At 42.1% G+C, this 20,610-nt stretch overlaps 1 protein-coding gene across 35 annotated transcripts in view; it reads right to left on the bottom strand.

Annotated features, from left to right (window-relative positions):
• The window catches only part of Sh3kbp1 (SH3 domain-containing kinase-binding protein 1), a 344,981-nt gene that overhangs the window by 13,483 nt on the left and 310,888 nt on the right, over positions 1-20,610 (bottom strand). For 26 of the 35 annotated variants that reach the window (XM_087600881.1, XM_087600876.1, XM_087600870.1 and 23 more), the window contains 2 exons: positions 17,421-17,506; positions 3,537-3,646 (listed from right to left, as the gene is read on the bottom strand). In XM_087600881.1, coding sequence (XP_087457007.1) covers positions 3,537-3,646; positions 17,421-17,506 — 196 coding nt within the window. The other 9 variants (XM_087600907.1, XM_087600902.1, XM_087600904.1 and 6 more) reach the window with 5 other exon arrangements.

The raw sequence follows: 20,610 nt of genomic DNA on the forward strand, positions 1-20,610 counted from the left end.
TCCAAATGGGGATGGATAAGGATGAGAGACAAAAAAAAAATCTGTTCACTAAACATCATTAAAGCACCAAGGTATTCTGTTTTACGTTCAAATAAAACCACTCTCCACAAGATGTCAGGCGTTAAGTCACCAAAATAAGCTTCTTGAAGGCTTCTCATTACCACGTGCATCCTTGGCACCTAGCACAGTGCCTGTCTCCAGGAAATAGATGTCCATGAACATACGTTGACCAAGAAAATAAACAACTGTGTAGCTTAAAAGTAGGGTGAAGATGAGCTACCATTATTTGGTCTCCAAAATAATACACAAATCTCTCAACACAGATATATGAATCAAAGGGGGATAATCTGAACCACTCGATATTTAATGCTCGAAAGACACAAGGCCCCTTATACCTTAAAAGATTTATGAAAACTAGGAAGGAAAACAAAAATGATGAAGAATTTATAGAGAAGACACAAGTGGTAGCATTGAATAGTGGGAATGCACACACCAAGAAGCAAGTGGATAGGTTGGATGTATATGTGAATGTTGGGGTGGGTAGAGTGAACACAGGAGAAATAAAAGGCAAGTTGCCAAAGAATTCTAAAAGAATTTAAGGAAGCCACTTCTTCAAGTCTTTGTCTCAAAAAAAATGTATCAATACAAAGTTAGGTATGGTTCGCACAAGGAAGAAAAACGGGATAATTCAAGTCATGCTTCCAGACTCAGGAGAGAAGAGCTCAAAGGAAGTGGCATCCCTCTTCCGCCATGATGAAAGCACAGGTGAGATTAGTGATGACGTGAAAAGGAAGCAATCTGAGAAATCTGCAAACGGTTAAATCCCTTGCTATATCTGGAGGGAGATTATAAGGCCTTAGAACTGCAAAGGATGAGGCAATGAGACAGACAGACTGATAGATGATCAGGAGACAGATGAACAACACATACACTCTGCTTGTGGAAGAGAATCAGCCTTATGGAGGGGAAGTTTGCAACTCAGGGCAAGGGTGAAACAATTCACTTCCCAGTGGCCCATAATCAGAAACTTAAATGTAACAAACATTAAGCTTTGTTGTTTTTTCTGCACACATTCATGTCAGTATGGCTTATAACAAAGGCTTGGAATCATCATCAAAACCCAATAATAGTACAATCACTAGATAAGCTCTCATATGCTCACACTGTAGAACAGTAGATAGTCATTGAATATGTCGAGAATTGGTAATGACTGGGGAGAATGGCGTACAGCTATTCCAAAGCAATGTGTATTACATGATCCCATTTTTGAACAAAAAAAAAATCAAAGTTTTGAAGAAGTGAAGGATAGACAGTAAGAGGTTACAACAGTCCTTTGTTCTTGTAGCAGTACTACAGAAAATTTACTTTCTCCCTTCTGTATCACTTTGCTCGAGTTTGGTACAACAGATATAGCAGGTTTGTAATAAAAAGTTATTTAAAACTACCCAAATAAAAGCAACCATCTGTGGGTTATCACTGAGTGTTCTCAGTGATCTCTCCTATAAACCGTGTATTTTTTTTTATTAACTTGAGTGTTTCTTATATACATTTCGAGTGTTATTCCCTTTCCCGGTTTCCGGGCAAACATCCCCCTCCCCCCTCCCCTTCCTTATGGGTGTTCCCCTCCCCATCCGCCCCCCCTTGTCGCCCTCCCCCCAAACAATCTAGTTCACTGGGGGTTCAGTCTTAGCAGGACCCAGGGCTTCCCCTTCCACTGGTGCTCTTCCTAGGATATTCATTGCTACCTATGAGGTCAGAGTCCAGGGTCAGTCCATGTATAGTCTTTAGGTAGTGGCTTAGTCCCTGGAAGCTCTGGTTGCTTTGCATTGTTGTACATATGGGGTCTCGAGCCCCTTCAAGCTCTTCCAGTTCTTTCTCTGATTCCTTCAACGGGGGTCCTATTCTCAGTTCGGTGGTTTGCTGCTGGCATTCGCCTCTGTATTTGCTGTATTCTGGCTGTCTCTCAGGAGCGATCTACATCCGGCTCCTGTCGGCCTGCACTTCTTTGCTTCATCCATCTTGTCTAATTGGATGGCTGTATATGTATGGGCCACATGTGGGGCAGGCTCTGAATGGGTGTTCCTTCTGTGTCTGTTTTAATATTTGCCTCTTTATTCCCTGCCAAGGGTATTCTTGTTCCCCTTTTAAAGAAGGAGTGAAGCATTCACATTTTGATCATCTGTCTTGAGTTTCATTTGTTCTGTGCATCTAGGGTAATTCAAGCATTTGGCCTAATAGCCACTTATCAATGAGTGCATACCATGTGTGTTTTTCTGTGATTGGGTTAGCTCACTCAGGATGATATTTTCCAGTTCCCTCCATTTGCCTACGAATTTCATAAAGTCATTGTTTTTGATAGCTGAATTATACTCCATTGTGTAGATGTACCACATTTTCTGTATCCATTCCTCTGTTGAAGGGCATCTGGGTTCTTTCCAGCTTCTGGCTATTATAAATAAGGCTGCGATGAACATAGTGGAGCATGTGACTTTTTTATATGTTGGGGCATCTTTTGGGTATATGCCCAAGAGAGGTATAGCTGGATCCTCAGGCAGTTCAATGTCCAATTTTCTGAGGAACCTCCAGACTGATTTCCAGAATGGTTGTACCAGTCTGCAATCCCACCAACAATGGAGGAGTGTTCCTCTTTCTCCACATCCTCGCCAGCATCTGCTGTCACCTGAGTTTTTGATCTTAGCCATTCTCACTGGTGTGAGGTGAAATCTCAGGGTTGTTTTGATTTGCATTTCCCTTATGACTAAAGATGTTGAACATTTCTTTAGGTGTTTCTCAGCCATTCGGCATTCCTCAGCTGTGAATTCTTTGTTTAGCTCTGAACCCCATTTTTTAATAGGGTTATTTGTCTCCCTGCGGTCTAACTTCTTGAGTTCTTTGTATATTTTGGATATAAGGCCTCTATCTGTTGTAGGATTGGTAAAGATCTTTTCCCAATCTGTTGGTTGCTGTTTTGTCCTAACCACAGTGTCCTTTGCCTTACAGAAGCTTTGCAGTTTTATGAGATCCCATTTGTCGATTCTTGATCTTAGAGCATAAGCCATTGGTGATAAACCGTGGAGGTCTGCATGGGTTTCTCTGTGGGCATGCTGATAATGGGGTTTGGGAAGATAAAGGCTACTTATATAGGGAGATAGAAGGGTCTTGCAGTGCATAGTGGCGGGTCTTTATTGAGTAAAGCTTTGTCTTTTTAATAGACCAAACAAAGCTCAGTCTCTTTTTCTATATTTTGCTTACCAATTTCATTTCAGGTTCAAACAATAACTGGTTTAGAAAGTGACAGAAGGAGCGTGGGAAACAGGGAGCACCACCTTGCTGGCAGAAACACAAAGAACAAACAGAAAGCAATACTGCCTGATTCCGAAAGATTCTCCAAGTAATTTTAGTTGGCAGTTTATCTGGTGGCTTCCTCCCATACCCTCTTCTGGGGCATCTCCCATCCTCTGCTTGCAGAAGAGTCCTTAGCCAGAATCTCCAATCATTTTTGCCTTTCAGCTGTAGAGAAGTAAAGACATACTTACAGATGTGAGCGACTGAGAAGGAGGCCGTCTTCCCGTAGCTTTTGGTCTGCTTGTGGTTGGGTGGCTGAGTTTTTCAGTAGATGATATCACGGAGTCAAAACCTTCTAGGTCTAAAACAAAATGAAATAGGTTTTTAAGAATAAAATAAGAAAGACAAAGGGCTCTTATGTTATATGTGCTTCATTCCCTTAAGCATCCTGTCAATCTAGAGTATGCTTTGTCTTTCATAAAGGCCATTAATACCCTTGGGTCATTCAGTAAAGGACTTGAATGGAATGCAATAACCATTTTCTCTCAGCTTAGCAAGCTTAGTATGCTAGCAAGCAAGAGAAAAACAGCTCTTGTCTTTCCCCCTTCAACAGTCACATTCATGTCTTTCAAAATCTACAGAACAGGAATTAAAGAAGGATTTTTCTCTCTTTCCCAAATCTAACCATTTTAGTAGACAGAACAGTCTTGAAGTGTCGACACAAAAGACAGTTACCACAAGGATCAACAGCCAGGGCGATGTGAATGATGCTTGTTGTTCATTCTAAAAGATAAGATGTCAGAACTGCCTCCTCTGTTTGGGCCCCAGTGGTTATGCCATCAGGTGTCACTCTGTTAGACAAGGATCCTAGGCAAGGAGATCAGGCTCGGAAAAATCACTGAGCCTGACTGTTCTGTTTCAGGAATGCTTATTCAGTGATGACATTATCTTTGGCAGTCATCTTCCTGTCCATTCATTCGTTCAATATTTAAGCATCTTAAACATACCAAATTAAAAAAAATGTTCTGGCTTTCGACTTGAAATATTCCTGCCTGAGCCTCTGCAGCACTGGGATTATTGACGTGCACCATCACCCTGGACACCTATTATTGAACAACTACTTTGTGCAAAACAGGGTAAGAGTTGCAAGATGACACCGGCAAATGTGCTTCTATCGTAGTGATGGACAATCAGATAAATGGAAAGTCACATGTGTCCTCATGTGTCAGGAGGAAGGTCTCTGCCTTGATTTTGACACAGTCTGTAAGTGATCACGACAAAGGGTTCTGGTATTTTATAGCCTTCTGGGATTTCCAAACCAAGTGTGATAGAAATGAGAGGCTCAGAGGAATGAGCAGTGGGAAGGGACTGGGTTCCATTATTGCCATGATGAAAGCAACACATTCAAGGATCATAAAGAGAGCTTACAGTGGAGCTTTGAGGCCAGTCAGGAGCCCATCAGCATCTAGGACCTGAGAGGAGCTCATAAAAGGTCTTACTTCTCCAGCTGACTCAGCAAGGAACCAGGAGGATCCTAGGCTGGGTTTGGGAAGGACACAGGTCCACACTGCTGGGACATAGTTGTCCAGAGCTGGCTGACTAGGCTGTACCCTCTCGGGAGCCTCCCTTTAAATAATCTGATTATTTTACCAGGTGGCTCTCTGGGCTCTACAGGAGACTTTACAAAGTATGTGTTGTCTGAAATAGAAATTCCCTATTACATTGTTGGATTGATGTGAAAAAAGCCATTATGTGACATCAACATACCAAATCATCTTTTTAAATCCGTTTTTCTCCAGATACGAAAGTAATACCCGTTTCACACACATTTTTATATGAAATTGTAAGTAAAGAAAAAAGAAAGTCAATGATAATCTCACCACATTGAGACAACCACTGTTAGTATTTCAGTATATTTTCCTCCATGCCTTTGGAAAATAAGACATCATAACTTGTGTTATATATCATATTGTACTCTGCTTATTTCACTTAACCTTGGATGTCATGTCTCTAAAAATTCTTCATACTTTATATAATCTTTGGTGGCACTGCAATTCATCATTTACTCTATTCTCTAGTGTTGGATAATTCATCTTCAAATCATTCCCTCTCCTATTTGCTGCTATTATAGAAAAACTCCATATAAACACCCCCAGCACGCACTCTATCTCCATGCTCCAGCAGGTTAGCCAAGCAGATGCTGGGCTGCTCTGGAAAAAGGGAATGGGGCCTCAGACAGGGTGGTTTGCTGGTAGGGGTGAGGGCTGGCTGTGGAGGGCAGAAGGCACAATGAAGGGCAGAGGAAGCCTCAGGGAACAGAGCAAGGAAACAAAATCGAGGAGCAGATGCTGAGCAGACAGCAAGGAGAGGGAGTGGAAGAGAAAGCTGTTGAAAGTTCCAAGGAACAAGCCATTGCCAAGGGCCCTGGCTGGGAGCTCCCGGGACTGAGCTGCCCCATGTATATCATCACCCTGTTCAGGAAACCAAAACAAGCTCTGGATCAAAACCTGAGCAGGGTGAAGTGATTAAAGAACAATTAAAGGCCAACTGACTCCAGTTCTCTGCTGGATAGCTGGAGGTAATTCCTGCAGACCATTCTTTTATCAGAACTGGAGCAGGGAGAAGAGGAGAGAGAGACCAGAGAAGGAGGTAGAGAGAGAATGGGTAGGGAGGGAGAGGGAAAGAGAGTGGGGGGTGGTGGACACAGATACACATGGAGACCAAGCTGATGTCAGAGATCACAGATTCTGTGATCTGGCAGGCTAATCGAGGTTCCTGTTTCTACCTCCCATGCTGGGCTGTTCCAGGGGATTCCCTGGGAGTACACAGCCTGCCAAGGCAAGTTGTAGGGAGTAAATGTCATCAGTAAAGTGACTCCTCTAGCACCTGGTGAAGGAGTGTTAGCCTGACAAGCAAAAGCTACAGAGATGTTGAAGCTCTTGCCAAAAGCATTTGGTTACAGGCTCAAATAGTTGACAACAGATCAGACAGACACCCTTAGGGCTGGAAACAGGAGGTGGAGGTGCAGCAGTGCAGCGTGCAGAATGGAACAGGTCATATTAGGAAACGTGTATTTCTATTGCAGGTACTTGAGGCCATGCTAGAGAGCTCATGCTAAGAAAGTAACTCATCCCTTCATAGATGGAGGGATTAGAGAGAGTCAATAGGTACTCATCCAAGATTCCAGCTATGCCCTCATACACATCCCAGCCCACTGTATGGGATTCTTCCCCTAATAACATATGACCCATGTCTGGAAGTACTAGAGTATGTACAGAGCAGAAGATTAATTAAGGAGGGATCCATCTACGCAACTATAGAGGGTGAGGTACTTATTTGGGTAGCATGGGTTCTATAGGATCATCCATGCTCCTATAAGTGACCCCTCCCTTGTCCATGCTGCATAAATCCATTAGTCCCAAATTGAACTTTATCAGATTCATACTCTGCTCTGCCTTTGATGCCCTATCTAAGGGAGGGTACATTTTTTAATGTTTCCCAGGGAAAAGTTCATGTAACAGGCTCTAATGTTCTTAGAGTGACTTGGAAGCATAGCGTCCACTGCCTGCATTTGGACTGTGAGATACAGGAAAGCAAGACCTTATCCTCAAAGTTGACCTCATTCCTAGGGGTGGGGGGACATGCTTGATATTCTGTTAAGGTTAGAAGGAGCAAATGAATGAATTAACTATCTCAAGGAATACTCCTACCTTGGAGTAGTGGGATACAGTGTGGCAGCTGCAAGGCAGAAGGCAGTGTTCTGTGCCATGGCAGCAGGGAAAAGAGCTTGGCTGGCTCCCTTAGCTCTATTGGCTAAGGTTTGTACTAAAAAGACCTAAGCATGTTGGAGCCTAGCCACACTCAGCAAGCATCTCCATGACAGATGGCCAAGAAGTCTGCCTCGTTTATGTCACTCATCAGTAAGAGGAGGGTCAGAGTCCCTCATGGGGAACCACTTTTAGCCTCTTAATACATATTTCAGCCAAGTTTAATTTTCTAGTTTTAGCTTATAAAGAACATTCTTATGAATACTAACTGAACCAAACCACCACAAAGATAGCCCAAAGATGAGGTTGCTTGCTGCAAAGGGAACCTCAGGTTCTCTTCGTGTGTTTCCACAGACTGAGAATTGCCACACACTTCTGCTTTCTGATGGGGAAGGGGACACACTCTTCAATATTGTCACGTAAATTCTCAGTGGCCTAGGGTATGCTCCTCATGACTGTGGCCATGGTAGCTGTGATTAAGGAAGAATTTCCATGACTAACTCATTGTGGTGTGAAGAAAATGTCCCAATTTTCATGGTGGTTTTGAAGTGAATCAAGCTGAAACTTGATATGTGCTTTCTCAGCCTAGCTGAGAAATTTTTCCTCCTAATGAAAAAAAGGTTTTAAATGCCCATAAGCTAATCCAAAACGATTAAGCTGCCTAGCACTGAGGTTGTTTTTTAAGTTTAATAAGGGTAAGAGGCTCTTGGCTTTTGAGACAACTGGAAGAGGAACCCTCTGTGGACATACTCGGGTGATTCATATTGGATACGATGGAGTCAGCTTGGCAAGGCCCGAGCCTTTTCGTGGCACCAGGAACTGCCCATTTTCCATGAACTTCAGTCATGCCCTATTTAGCTCAATTAGAACATGCAGCCTTGTTTTCCATGGATGAGAGGAATGGTCCCAGTGACCACAGGTGACCTAAAAGCACATCCACTGGAAAACAGGGAAAATAGTCAAAAGTTGGAGACAGGTCAGCTGTCACTAATAGAGCTGTGTAGCCCTTACATGGGCTCTGTTTACCCACTACCGCTCCTGCTCAAGTTGCTCCCCACTTGACAATGGAAGTCTGCCAAGTTTAAAGTGGTCACATCACCATCTCCAGGTATCTCTAGAAGCCATTCTATCTGCATATCCTCTACTTATCATTAGGCTGCTGAACTCTGGCCTGGAATTCTGGTAAATGCATCTTTCACTTTAAGTCCTCTGCCATTTCTACATGTTGCTACCAGAGAGAAATGTACAAACGACCTAGGATTCTCTGCCTAGCTCCCTCCTTCTGTGTTGTGGAGGTTCAATACCAATGACTTGGTCTCTTTTTAATTGGTCACACTGCACCTCAAAACCTGCATTAGCTGCTCTCTCCCACTTATACACGACTCCCATCTCAGTATTTAGCACCCTGCACTGACTTTCTGTGTTGACTTATTGTGGCTTTTATCTGTTTTCACTGGCCTAGCATCATTCCTGGCTTGTGGATGAGTGTTCAATAAGTGGTTGTTTAAACTGACAAATAACCTTAATGGTCATGTTTTCCAGAGAGAAAAGGGGAGGGTAGAGGACAGACAGAAAGGAAGGAAGAGAGGGAAGAGGAGGGGACAGGGGAGGAGAATAGGAATGAATTATTTGAGCCATTAGCTTCACGGGGTTATCCTCTCATAATGAGAGGCTGTGTGATTATACCACACAGGCAGAATTTTGTTTTCCTATGCTATTAATGAAGGAATAGGATTTGAGGACATGGATCTAAGAGCAAGGCTGGCAGTCTAATCTCCTTCCCTTGGTTTTACAAGGCTTAGATGGGAAAATACCAAGCCCAAAGGACTGCAGATGCTTTCTCTGCAATGAAACAACATCATAAGATATGGTGGGCAGAAGCAAATCTCTCCCCACATAGCAGCCATTTGATAGCTATGGAAAAAAATCTGTGCAAGTTACAAACAGGGGCCAATTTTGGAGCTCAAATAAACACCTGTGGCAGCTGAGCCACCAATGGAAAAATGAGCAGCGATTAGCATCTGCATCTGCAGAATCTATAAGGATGGGACAGATTAGCTGCTTTGTTTGTGTTTATAATCCAGGCGTGAGGCTCACATGACACAGCTGCCAAGAGAATGCATATTCTAAATCCATTTTCAACTATTCCACCAATTTCATGCACAAACCCATTTGCTCCTCAGGCCACATATCCCTTTAGATATGTATATGCAAAATGAAAGCCAGAGTCAGTCTCTCCCAATCTATGAACCCACAACCAGTAGGTAGAGGGTGGAGTTGCTTCAAGTCAAATAAATGCTACATGCAGTCTGAGAGCTGAGTGATACACCTCTCCCCTGCTTGCTCTCACATACATCTTCAGCTCTATGGCTTCCGTGGATGTAGCAAAGGTTATGATAGAAGTAAAAGACTTCTTTGTGCCCCCAAATGTGTAATGAGGATGAGAGGACAGCAAAGACAGAGACACTTACGGCATCAGGCGTGTTATAGACTAGGAATAGCCTGTCTACACATGAGAAGTGGTAGAAATACTGGAGAGGAATTCTTGGTCTATCTGCAAGTCCAATATGGCAAATAGACACTGTGAATCTTTTCCAAGCTTAGGGGTGAAAAATGATGGAATGCTGTACACATGTATGAAATTTGCTAATAAAAAAGGAAAACCAGTGCCAGCCTAAAAACAATAAAATACTACTCACATTTTAGGTCAAAGGTTTTATGGGTGGGTCAGTGTCTTTATCCCTCTACTGTGATCCTTTATTCTGCTTGGCTACAGGAAATAGCTACTTCAGGCTCCATATCCCCCACAAGAAGAGGAGGATGGAATGGGGAGGCAGCTTTGTTGGGAGGAGACCGGGAGTGGGGGCCGTCCATCGGGATGTAAAGTGAATAAATAAGAGACGTGATAGAAATACCTGTAGAAGAATTCTAAGGTTGGTCTGAAGGTCAAACATTTTATTCCACGAAGCAAGAGTCTGTACTGCCTATGTCTGCTAGATTTCCCCTTAGCCCACACAGTCCTCTTAAGCATTTTCATTGCTGCCTGGTGCCTCAGAAGATCTGTTTAATTCCAAAGAACATCTAGGCCTGCTCCTCTCCTTGCCTCACTGTGAGCCTTTCCCAAGTGCATCCCCTTCCAGCTTATAACATAGGGTGTCATGGAATAAACCAGGTCAACCTGACCGCCAGCACTCATTTCAAAAGCCATCTTTGAGTCCTACAGGAAGTAAACCAATGATGGAGCTCCACTTGGTCCTTTAAAGGGCTATTAACTACTGGTTCCAGTTACAGATCTTTACTGTTACTGGCTCACATTAGAAACAAGGCACACATTAATTTGCTTTATGTATGCCTTGCACAGTTACTATAGAGATTTAGAATCTAGTATTGACTAAATTTGATGTCTGTTTTATTGAATATTTTAGACACCAGCTAGTAAATCAACAGATAATATCCAATCTCAAAATGACGTTTTCTCTCTATGTAAAAACAAGGTGTAACTTGTATCACTTTTTCTAGGGTACATAATTTGTCACAAGCATGGGGGGGGCACACACGAGTGCTCTCTCTGTCTCTGTCTCTCCTTCTCTGTATCTTTCTCTCTCCCTCCCTCCCCACTTACCTTCTATCTTCCTCTCTCCCATCCCTTATAACCATATTACTGGTTGGTGTTTAAATGCATTATTCCAACATTTATTTATTTTTTTGTGTATATAGTCATCAGCTTCCAAAAGCTCTGAAATTGCCTTTAGAATACATTTTATGGAGATTCTCAGGAAAATTAGGAAACTCTAAGAAACACAACGTTATATTTGCGATATGTATGTGTGGGGGTGGGGTGGGGGGCTGCATCCTTAATCCAGTTCCCAGTTTACCAATCAGCTTCTTGAGCTGATCTCTGTGATATTGATATGTGAGGAGATTGGGTCATTCTTGGTCATTTATGTGGCTTTCCTATATACTGTAGGATATTCATTGGCATCCCTAACCCTTATTCACTAAAGAATCCCTTCCACTCCTGTGACATGACAAAAACATCCTTAGACACAACTACCAGTAAACTGTCCTTTGGACAGCACCATTTTGATCATTGGTATAGATCAGTTTCATAGACATTTGGGCTCCCAGCTACTTCTTCCTAGCCAGCTAGTTAACTTTGCCAAAATACTTGGCATCTCTATTCACGATTTCTTTGCTCTGAAACCACATAATCATCATATTGTTCCCTCAGGGATGTTGATGAGGAAAATATATAAGACAGGTGGCAGGCACCCAGCACCTGCCAGTTCCTTCCCTCCTCCTGCTTGCTAGCTCCCACTGCTGTAATTTCAACACTAGGTAGAAGGGAGAGCAAGAAAGGAAGGATCTACCCTTCATCTGTCCTGGAGGAACAAGTGTAGCAACACGTTTACATGGAGAGCTACATTCCCCTAAAGGCAATCACCTGCAACTACACCTCAGAAAGGAATGAGGGACAGTCTGGACATGCTTTATTTCCTGTGAAAAATGTGCATATTTCACAGTCTAAGAGGATGGCTTACCCCCACAAACTCTGTATGGGGATTTAGGGAAATTTTGAGAAAGCTTGAAAACATAGTTCTATGTATAACAGATTGGTTGACAAATAAGTCAGAAGAAGCACCAGGACAGCATTGTTGGGATTGTTCTACCTGGTCAGTTACTTTTAAAAGTATGGAAGAAGGACATTTCTAACACCATACTTACACACATGAGTAGTATATATGTGTTTTTGTACATATGTCTGTGTTCATGTGTGTGTATATGCACATGTATGTAGAGACCAGAGGACGATCTTGGGTGCTGTTCTTTGGGATCTGCCTCGCTTTTAATGTTTTGGAGACAGGAACTCTTACTGGCCTGGAGCTCACTGAAAAGACTAGGTTGGCTAGCCAGAGAACCAGGGGGATCCATCCCCCTGTCTCTACCTCCCTTGTGCTGAAATTACAAGCACAAGGCACCACATATTTTAAAACATCGGTCCTTCAGATTAAACTCAGGTCCTATAATTTAAAAAAAAACCCACTGGGATTTTAATGCAAATCAATTCACTCTTCTTTTTAACAGCTTTACTGAAGTATAAATTATAAACCATAAGGCCATCCATTTTAATTACACAACTATAATTTGTAGTAAATTTACAGAGCTATATATCACCATGATTGAGTTTTCAAGCATTTCCAACTGATCTCCAGATTGATTGGCTCTTAACAGTATTCCTACACACACGGGAAAGAACTTTTCCATTCCCTGGTTCAAAGGAAGCATAGTTACCAGGCATTCACAAGCTATTCATCCAGGAAGAATCTGAGGATAAGTTGAAGCTAGTTCAAATCCTTTCAATCAAGTCTGCTGACTTGAAGGTCCACAACTCTTGGCCCTCAAATTGACTACAATGTGATGTGTTTGGTGGCTTAAACCCAAAACCAAGAGGAAAATGTCACCTTCCTTAAGTGAAGTGGGTGGTGGTGGTATAAGGAAGTGGCCACCAGAAGTTTAAGTGGACTCGAACAGAATGGAACAAAAACAAAGATGCCAAGCGACTGGGAAGGAAGGAGTTATAATTGCTTCAAGTCAACTCATTGAAGCTCGGTGCCTTAGTTCATAGGCTTCGTATGTGGAGGTCCATTGCTATGTGCTTCAGAAGCAAAATACCTGAAAATCTCCTGATTGTATTGAACTATAACAATAAATCTCACCATGTGAGCTACAATATAAGGAATAATAAAAGTAAATGTTATGGTACTTAACTCCGTGGCCTATAATCTCCCATTCAATCAGAACAGAGACTCTTCCAGCACCAAGAGACAACTGGACAATTTAATTTTCGTTTCTATTCATGCACAAGCCTGTGTTGGAGCTCTTCCATATTTTCTATTATGCTATTTGAAAAAATGGCTGCAGAGTTTGATACAAACAATATCTCAATCTGACATCAACAGCTTAGTTTTGGACCAATTGATTTCATTCTAAATTATCGTTGGCTGACAGATGCTGAGAGCTGCCCACACAAGATCTGAAAAAGCCATGTTCTCTAATTTAATATTATAATAATTTTAAATTACAGCTTTATTAAGAGGAAACAGATTTATTTATAGAGAACACTGATGGTTCCTAATGATGTTCGGGGCTGCGTTAAGCTAGTCACTGCAGCCCACATTCGGACAGCTTCAACTGTTTGAATCGCTAACAAAAAAAAACAAAAAAACAAAAAAACAAAAATACAAAAAAACATTCTGGTACAAATAATGTCCTCCTTCATTCAAAGCAATGGAATCCAACAAAAGCAGTACCAGAGAGAGTCACCCCTTCTCCAATACCCTTTTCTCCTTGACCAATCCACCTGTAAAGGGTATTTCTGCCTTTTGGTTTAAAGACATTCTGCTTAAAAATCTGCTTCTCCTTTGACTTCTGTGAGAAGATCCTTTTTTTCCTCCTTGAATGTGGGTTTTGACAGGGCATGGTCTTCACTCCTCGGTGCATCTCGCCCCTTTTAAATCTCTTGGTGGTGAGTCAAGGTGGTATGTGTGAAGTGTGCATGCACATGCATACATGCAGGAGTATTTAGGTGAGTGCACGCACTGCATATGACATGGTGCACATAGGAAGGTTACAGGACAACCTTGGGTGCTGGTTCTTGCTGTCCACTTTGTTTTAGGCACAGTCTCTTTGAGGTTTGTATCTACAAGATCAGCTTCAACTTCACGGGATTCTCCTGTCCTCTTTACCCAGAGTCATTTCTCTAGCACCTCCTTTAAAATTTTTGATCTTTTTTTTTATAGTAAAATTTGACTTTATCTTCCGAGCCCAGAAGACACCTCTAAGCAAACAATATTAATATAAATATTTCTATCTTTTTGCTGATCACCAAGTATTTTGGCATAATTCTGGAAGCCAAGGTAAGGAAGTCAATTGAGTTGATAACTAAGCAAGGGAAGTTACCGGGGCCAGAACCAAGAGTTCCAGCGTATAGCCAGCAATCCTCCATTCACTTTCCCAGCAGTGTTTATGTGAAACTCAACCTCTACCTCCAATTCCTCGGTTTCTCTAAATTCTTGAACCTCCACTCTCAGACTCCATCCAGCACTGACATGGGGCATTTGGATAAATCACAAAATTGATGTACTTAACTAAACCCATCCAAATTATTGACATCTAGCATTCCTTTATCTGATTGGTCCCATCAAGCTCTACAGCATTTAGTATACTAATTTTGAAGTTTGATACATCACTTCAGTGCTCCCATCAATGGCTTCCACTATCTCTAGAATAAATTAGAAATCCATCCCCCCCCCCTTAAACTCAATTTGATCCCTACTTATATTTCCAAGTCAATTTCTCTACTTGGCACAAACATTCGACTACAGTCAGGCTGTTCTAGCTAAGCTTTCAGCACTTCCCCATGTGATTCCCTTGCCTGCCCCACCTCTGCCTAAGCAAAGTCAAGATACTGATAACTGTGCTCTTTTGTAGAGCTTGTCCCAGCCAACTGCCCCAAAGGAACATCCTGATCGGTATTATGTTCTATTACTTAGTTGTTACTCACACCTCTAGGGTCATGTCATTTGTTATCCAGTGTCTTCTAAATGCACAGAAGCAGACATGTATGGAAGGGCATTTGGGTAGCAGATATTCCAGTATTTCCTGGTTGATAACTGCTTCCCAGTAGCAGTTAAACTTGTGCAATGATACTCTTCTGGGATTAATGTCTTCTTGGCAAAATGAATGAAAACCCCTCAGCACCATCTCTCTAGGTTTCTGAATACGACTGGGACTTAGTTTCCACACTATGGAAAGCCCTTGGAGGAATTCTTCTCCTATCCCTGCCCCCAATATTTCTCAACTAGTTGGTCAGATTAGAAAACGTCCTGGTCATACATCTGCAATAGCTATGCTAGACAACTCCAAATCCAATGAAAGCAAGGTCAAAGGCCAGTGCTCTTAGAAAAGCCAGATACTTAGCCCTATGTATGCTAGAGAAAGAAAAATACCTTATCTTCCTGTGTGAGGTCCCACACAAGACCTTTACCTGGATTCCCCAATTCAGTTGTTCTGGCTGAAAACACAGACTGAATACCAAAGCCCAGTGGGAGGACCATAATGTAGTCTAGCCTTCCAATCAGTATTCACTGCTCTGCTCTTTCCTGCTCTTTTACCCAATGAAAACCCAGAGCTACCCTTTTTTAAATGTTAGATTATGCTTCATGACAGATCCTCAAAGGCTGGATGAGGATAGACACCCACTCCTGGAAGAAGCGAATGTATTTTTGGTATTTACAGTCACAATCAAGTAGCCTACACACAAGGCCTCACAAGGCCAAAAGGTTTAGGTCAGCAGCTTGCAAAGATTTGATCCTATTATCAGATTCAGGAAACAAAAAACAAAAGCAAAAAACAGCATCCAACCTTGGGGGTCACATCAAGAAGCTCATGTCAGGCATTCTGCTGCTCTTGTAAGGCCTGCCAACTGTTGGGCATTTGTTTCTAAATTAAGTGGCTAACACAGATGATTATGGAAATATATCTTCTATGTCAAATCAATCCCACTTATAACTGCCAGAGGTTGGGAGTGAGTGGATTAGAGGAAAGTGGGTGTGGCTAGAAATGAACAACACTGTCTGACATGGTAGCCTGTATCCTAGGATTTGGAAGGTGAAGGCAGGAGTATTGTGAGTTTGAGACAATAATATTACACTTACTAATATATTATAGTATTATACTACTATAATAAGTTCTAGGCTACCCCAGTGTGATGGTTAGTTGTGATTATCAATGGGAAAAAGTCTAGAATCTCTTGAGAAGAGTGTCTTAATGAGGGATTGTTTAGATCAGCTTGTCTGATGGACATATCAATGGAGGATTATCTTGATTACACTGAGGTAGCAAAATTCACCCATCGTAGATGGCACCCATCCCCCAGGCAGGAGACCTTTGAACTGTATTCTAGTGGAGAACACAAGCTACATTTATTCTCTTTGCTCTTATTAGTGGATATAATTGGCTGCTTCAAGCTCCCTGCTGCCTTGATTTCCTCACAATGATGGACTGTAGCCTGGCATTGTGACCTAGTCTTAGAACCTTTCTCCCCTAAGTTGCCTTTTTTGCCCTGGCAACTATTTTACCATAGCAACTTGCTATTTTACCATAGCAACTTGTTATTTTACCATAGCAACTTGCTATTTTACCATAGCAACTTGCTATTTTACCATAGCAACTTGCTATTTTACCATAGCAAGTGGAAAGGAAAACTAGAATGCTGGGACTCTATAAAGGACCCAGTCTAAAAAGCAAAGCAAAAACCAAAAGGGCTGAAACAAAACAAAGAAAACAAAACAAAAACAAAGGAAAGAAAAAAAATGAAATATGTAACACAAAGCATCCTGGTAGTGACAGAGATTATGAATCTTGACTATGTTAGCAGATACACAGAGAATAAAATTGTAGAGACTTACACATATACACATGCCAGTAAAACTGGGCAAAGTTGAATAAGACTAGTGAGATGCAATACATCAATATCCAAACAGCACTCTAATTTTAATAGATGTTACCATGGGATGTGCAGAAGGAAAATACGTATCATTTCCAAAAATTGGACTGTGAATCTGTAATGAACTCACAACCAAACATTAATTAAAATAAGGGCAATTTCAAAATGTAACCCTCCAAAGTAGAATTCAGGAGAATGCTACCTTATGACGATAGGTTCATAAAAAGACACTGCACTTGAAAAAAAATCTGGACTTGAGACTTAGCATCCTAAAAGGGTTATTATGAAGATCACACTTCCAGCCGCCTCATATCCATCCAGACATACCCCCCAAAGGACCTTTGATTTTGTTTACTTTGAGTGACCTTAGCACTCCCCACCCTCATCTATCACACAGTGCTGGTTTGACCTTGGGAAAGCAAGTTCTTCCTGTTTTGTGGTAAGTGGCAATTACCATACACAAAAAGCACATTTTAACTTAAAGTCAAAGTACTTAGTGCCACTTCTACAGTGAACCCTGACATTTTGCATTTGCACCCTTTTCTAAGCTGGAAAACACAAACTATGTGTCTGTGCCTACTTCTGCAAACACTTCCATTCATCCTTCCTCTTCACTAGCACTTCTAAGGAATTTGGCTAAGGCCAGGGAGGCTAAAACCAGGCACTTCGTTTTTTTCAGGTAGAAATCAAATCATTTACTTTCCTTGTGAAACAGTGACACTTAAAACCCAGCAGAGGCAGAGTCTAGCATTTCAGTGGCCACAATAGAGCCTATCGCATTGCTCACCGAGGTAAGCCAGGCCCTGTAGTTCTTTCCTAACAACGCAAAGAGAAGCAGAACAAGTTAAGTCTTCACTCACCAATATCATTGCTGCGGTCTGAGAGGTCCTTATCCAAGATGCCAGAGAGCGTGCTGCCTGCCAAGTCAATCTTTGAACTGTCACCCCTACATTAAAAACACAAATCCAGACATTTAATAATCAGTGTGTGTCCTTTTCATTCCATTCACTTTCTTGCTGCTCACACATTAAGGAGAGGAGAATGGCACGGCCGCCTGTGCAGGGAGCCAAAGGGAGGTTAGGTAGTGAGACCCCGTGAGCTGTCCAGCCACATGGGCTGTGGTATAAACTGGCCAGCAGACTGGATGTCCCTCTGTTCTGTACATATTTTCTAAGATGGCTATTTTAATAATGACCCTTTGCCAATGTACTTCTAGCCACAAACCCTCCTGCTGTCTCCACAGGATGCAATACAGGCCTGTTCCTGCCCCATGGCCCAATTAAGTACCAGCAAACTGGCTGCTTCCCTTTTAAGGAACACAGAACAGAGCCAATGCTTCTTGTCAAAGGTCAGCTACTTTTAACCTTGACAAAAAGGTTCTCTGGCCTTGGGGCTGAGGCACTAGCCAGGTTGTTGACAGGCACATGGTGTCAAGTTGAAATCTGGCAGCCTGAAGGCTGGCACTGGGGCACAAGTCTGTAAAATTAGATAGCTTCTGGGTGGTCATGCCCCGCCCCAACACTAGGAGCATTATGATGTAAGTGACTCTCAGAATATGGGCTGGAAGAAGTCCACATATGGGATGGGAATAAGTCTGTAAGCTAAGGAAAGTTTCTTTGTATATCAGCTTATGAGTCTTCCATATTTCCCCCCAAAGCCAATGCTTTAGCCCTGTTAGGGAGATGAGTCCTAAATAAGGTTATTTCAAGGGCTGATCCTCATTATGACATGAGAGAGCTGAACAGTTGTTCCTATCAAAGCAACAGAAATAGTCCATCTCACAGCTTTTGAAAGTCACCATGGCCTGAAGTCAAAATATACCAGGAACAAATTTATTCCCCCAAACATCTGTCTGATGCTTACTCTGCTAGGAGGATGAGGAGGGCCAAAGTGGGAACAAACTATGCTGGAAAGACTCATGGAATAGACATACAGACCACTATAGGTCCACAAGGCATGAGAAGTACATGTCATAGTCCTAAGTAGGACAGGGGAGTCTACAGGGTACAGACATGGAGCATTATTGGGTCTTGAAGAAACTAAAAAGCCATACTCCTAAGAGGCAGGACTGTGCCCTGGGAAAATGGTTCAGTGAATTAAGATTCTTGCTACAGAAGCATGAGGGCCTAAGTTCAAAATCTGAGAGTCTACATAAAGCAGGCACAGTAGCATATACATCGGCAATTACTCTGCCCCTAAGGTAAGATGAGAGGTTGAAACAGATGATTTCCCAGAAGTCTGGGAGCCAGCTAAGCTCAGCAAATGCAGGGATAGATGGACGGGGGAGTGGTGGGTGGGTGGGGTGGGGGTGGGGTGAGGCTTGAGAACGAGAAAAGATCCTATCTCGCAAAGGGTAGAAAGCAATGACTAACACCTGAGGTTGTACTCTGAAGTACACATGTGAGTGTGTGCATGAACACAAACACATATATATATACACACACAAATGAAGAAGGAAAACAAAGGAGAAAAGGAGTGAAGAGGTAGGATTGAGCAGGGACAAGTATATATGAAGGTATCCATGGGACCATGGGTCCCAGGACTAAAGTCCCCACAGAGAAGCAAGAGGAGATGAGCTGGTAAAATTAACACGGACAAGGATGTATTAGGCTTGTTGTATATATATTTGTGTGTGCATCTGTTTGAGTTTGAGTGTGTGTGTGTGTGTGTGTGTGTGTGTGTGTGAATGTGTAGAATTTATAAATATAAGCTGCTGCAATAATTTAGTATTGCTTCTATATGTTTAAGGCTATACTCTTGGGATTGGCTAACTTATCCCTGGAGAAGACAAATTTTCTTTCTCCTAGCAACCCTCAATTGCCAGTAACTCTTATTCTAGGAGTGAAACCCTGTGAGAATCTCCCCCAACATTTCGCATACCAGCACGTCTGTGGGGATGGAACCATGGAAGGAAGTCCAACTCTCTTTCTGAAAGGAAGCATTGGATCCAACTCTCACATACTCCTCACCAGAGGGCAGACAGCTGAGAACTACTGGGATAAGTTTCCCTCTTCTGCTGTACCTTCACTAGGGGTAACGTGTCATAAAAGCTACATGTCATAAAGTCTACTCTAGAATGTACATTAAGGGACTTGCTGGGACACTGAGAGCTAGGTTAAACCAGAAGCCAAGGAAGAGCAGGATTGACTGTAGAGCTTAGAAGGGGATATATCTTCACAGATGGGTGGGCCTTTATTTACCTTGCCCAACATCCTAAGTCTCTGCCATCCCCAAGTCACGTTTTATCTCAGACTCCCTTTCTATATCACCTGACAACCAAAGCTTAGGGCCCTCAAGGCCACTGCCTCAGACAGATACCAAGGTGTGGTGTGATGGAGGGGATTTATCAGGACCTCAGCATCCACTCTTGAAAATATAGTCAACTTTCTACCAGTTCTCTGCACACAGATTCAACTAACTGTGAACTTTGCAGCACAGCCACAAAAACACAATGTTCAGTTAGGCATTTCTCAAAAGGATATACACATGGCCAGTAGGTACATAGAAACGTGTTTAACATCACTTATAGTCAGGGTAATACCCACAACTGCTATGATGTGTCACCTTACACTAGTTAGAGTTGCTAGTATCTAACAGAAAAGAATTAACTGGCAATGGTACTACATACCTACCATTTCGTTATCTTGGAGGTGGAGGCAGGAGCATTACAAGTCTGAAACCAGCCCAAGATGCATAATGGAAGCATGAGGAATAAAACATTTTAGTATAAGAGGTTGACTGGGAGGGAGGCAGTGAATGGGATGTAAAGTGAATAAGTAAAATAATAAAATAAAAAATTCAAAATCTAGTACAGTCTAGGTTATAATAGTGAGAGACCGCTGCCTCAAGAAAAAAAAAGGGGGGGGGGCTGAGAAGATGGGTAAACGACACTTGTAATGATATCCTAGTTACCTGAGTTCAATCCCTGGAAACCACATAAAGGTAGAAAGAAAGACTAACTCCATAAAGTTATCTTTTGTCCTCCATACACCTACACATGAATATTTTTTTAAAGAACAAAACTTAATGCTGATTTTTAAAAAGAAGGAA

The sequence above is a fragment of the Rattus norvegicus genome, chromosome X, assembly GCF_021556685.1.
Source record: "Rattus norvegicus strain SHRSP/BbbUtx chromosome X, alternate assembly SHRSP_T2T, whole genome shotgun sequence".
In the NCBI taxonomy this organism is placed as follows: domain Eukaryota; kingdom Metazoa; phylum Chordata; class Mammalia; order Rodentia; family Muridae; genus Rattus; species Rattus norvegicus.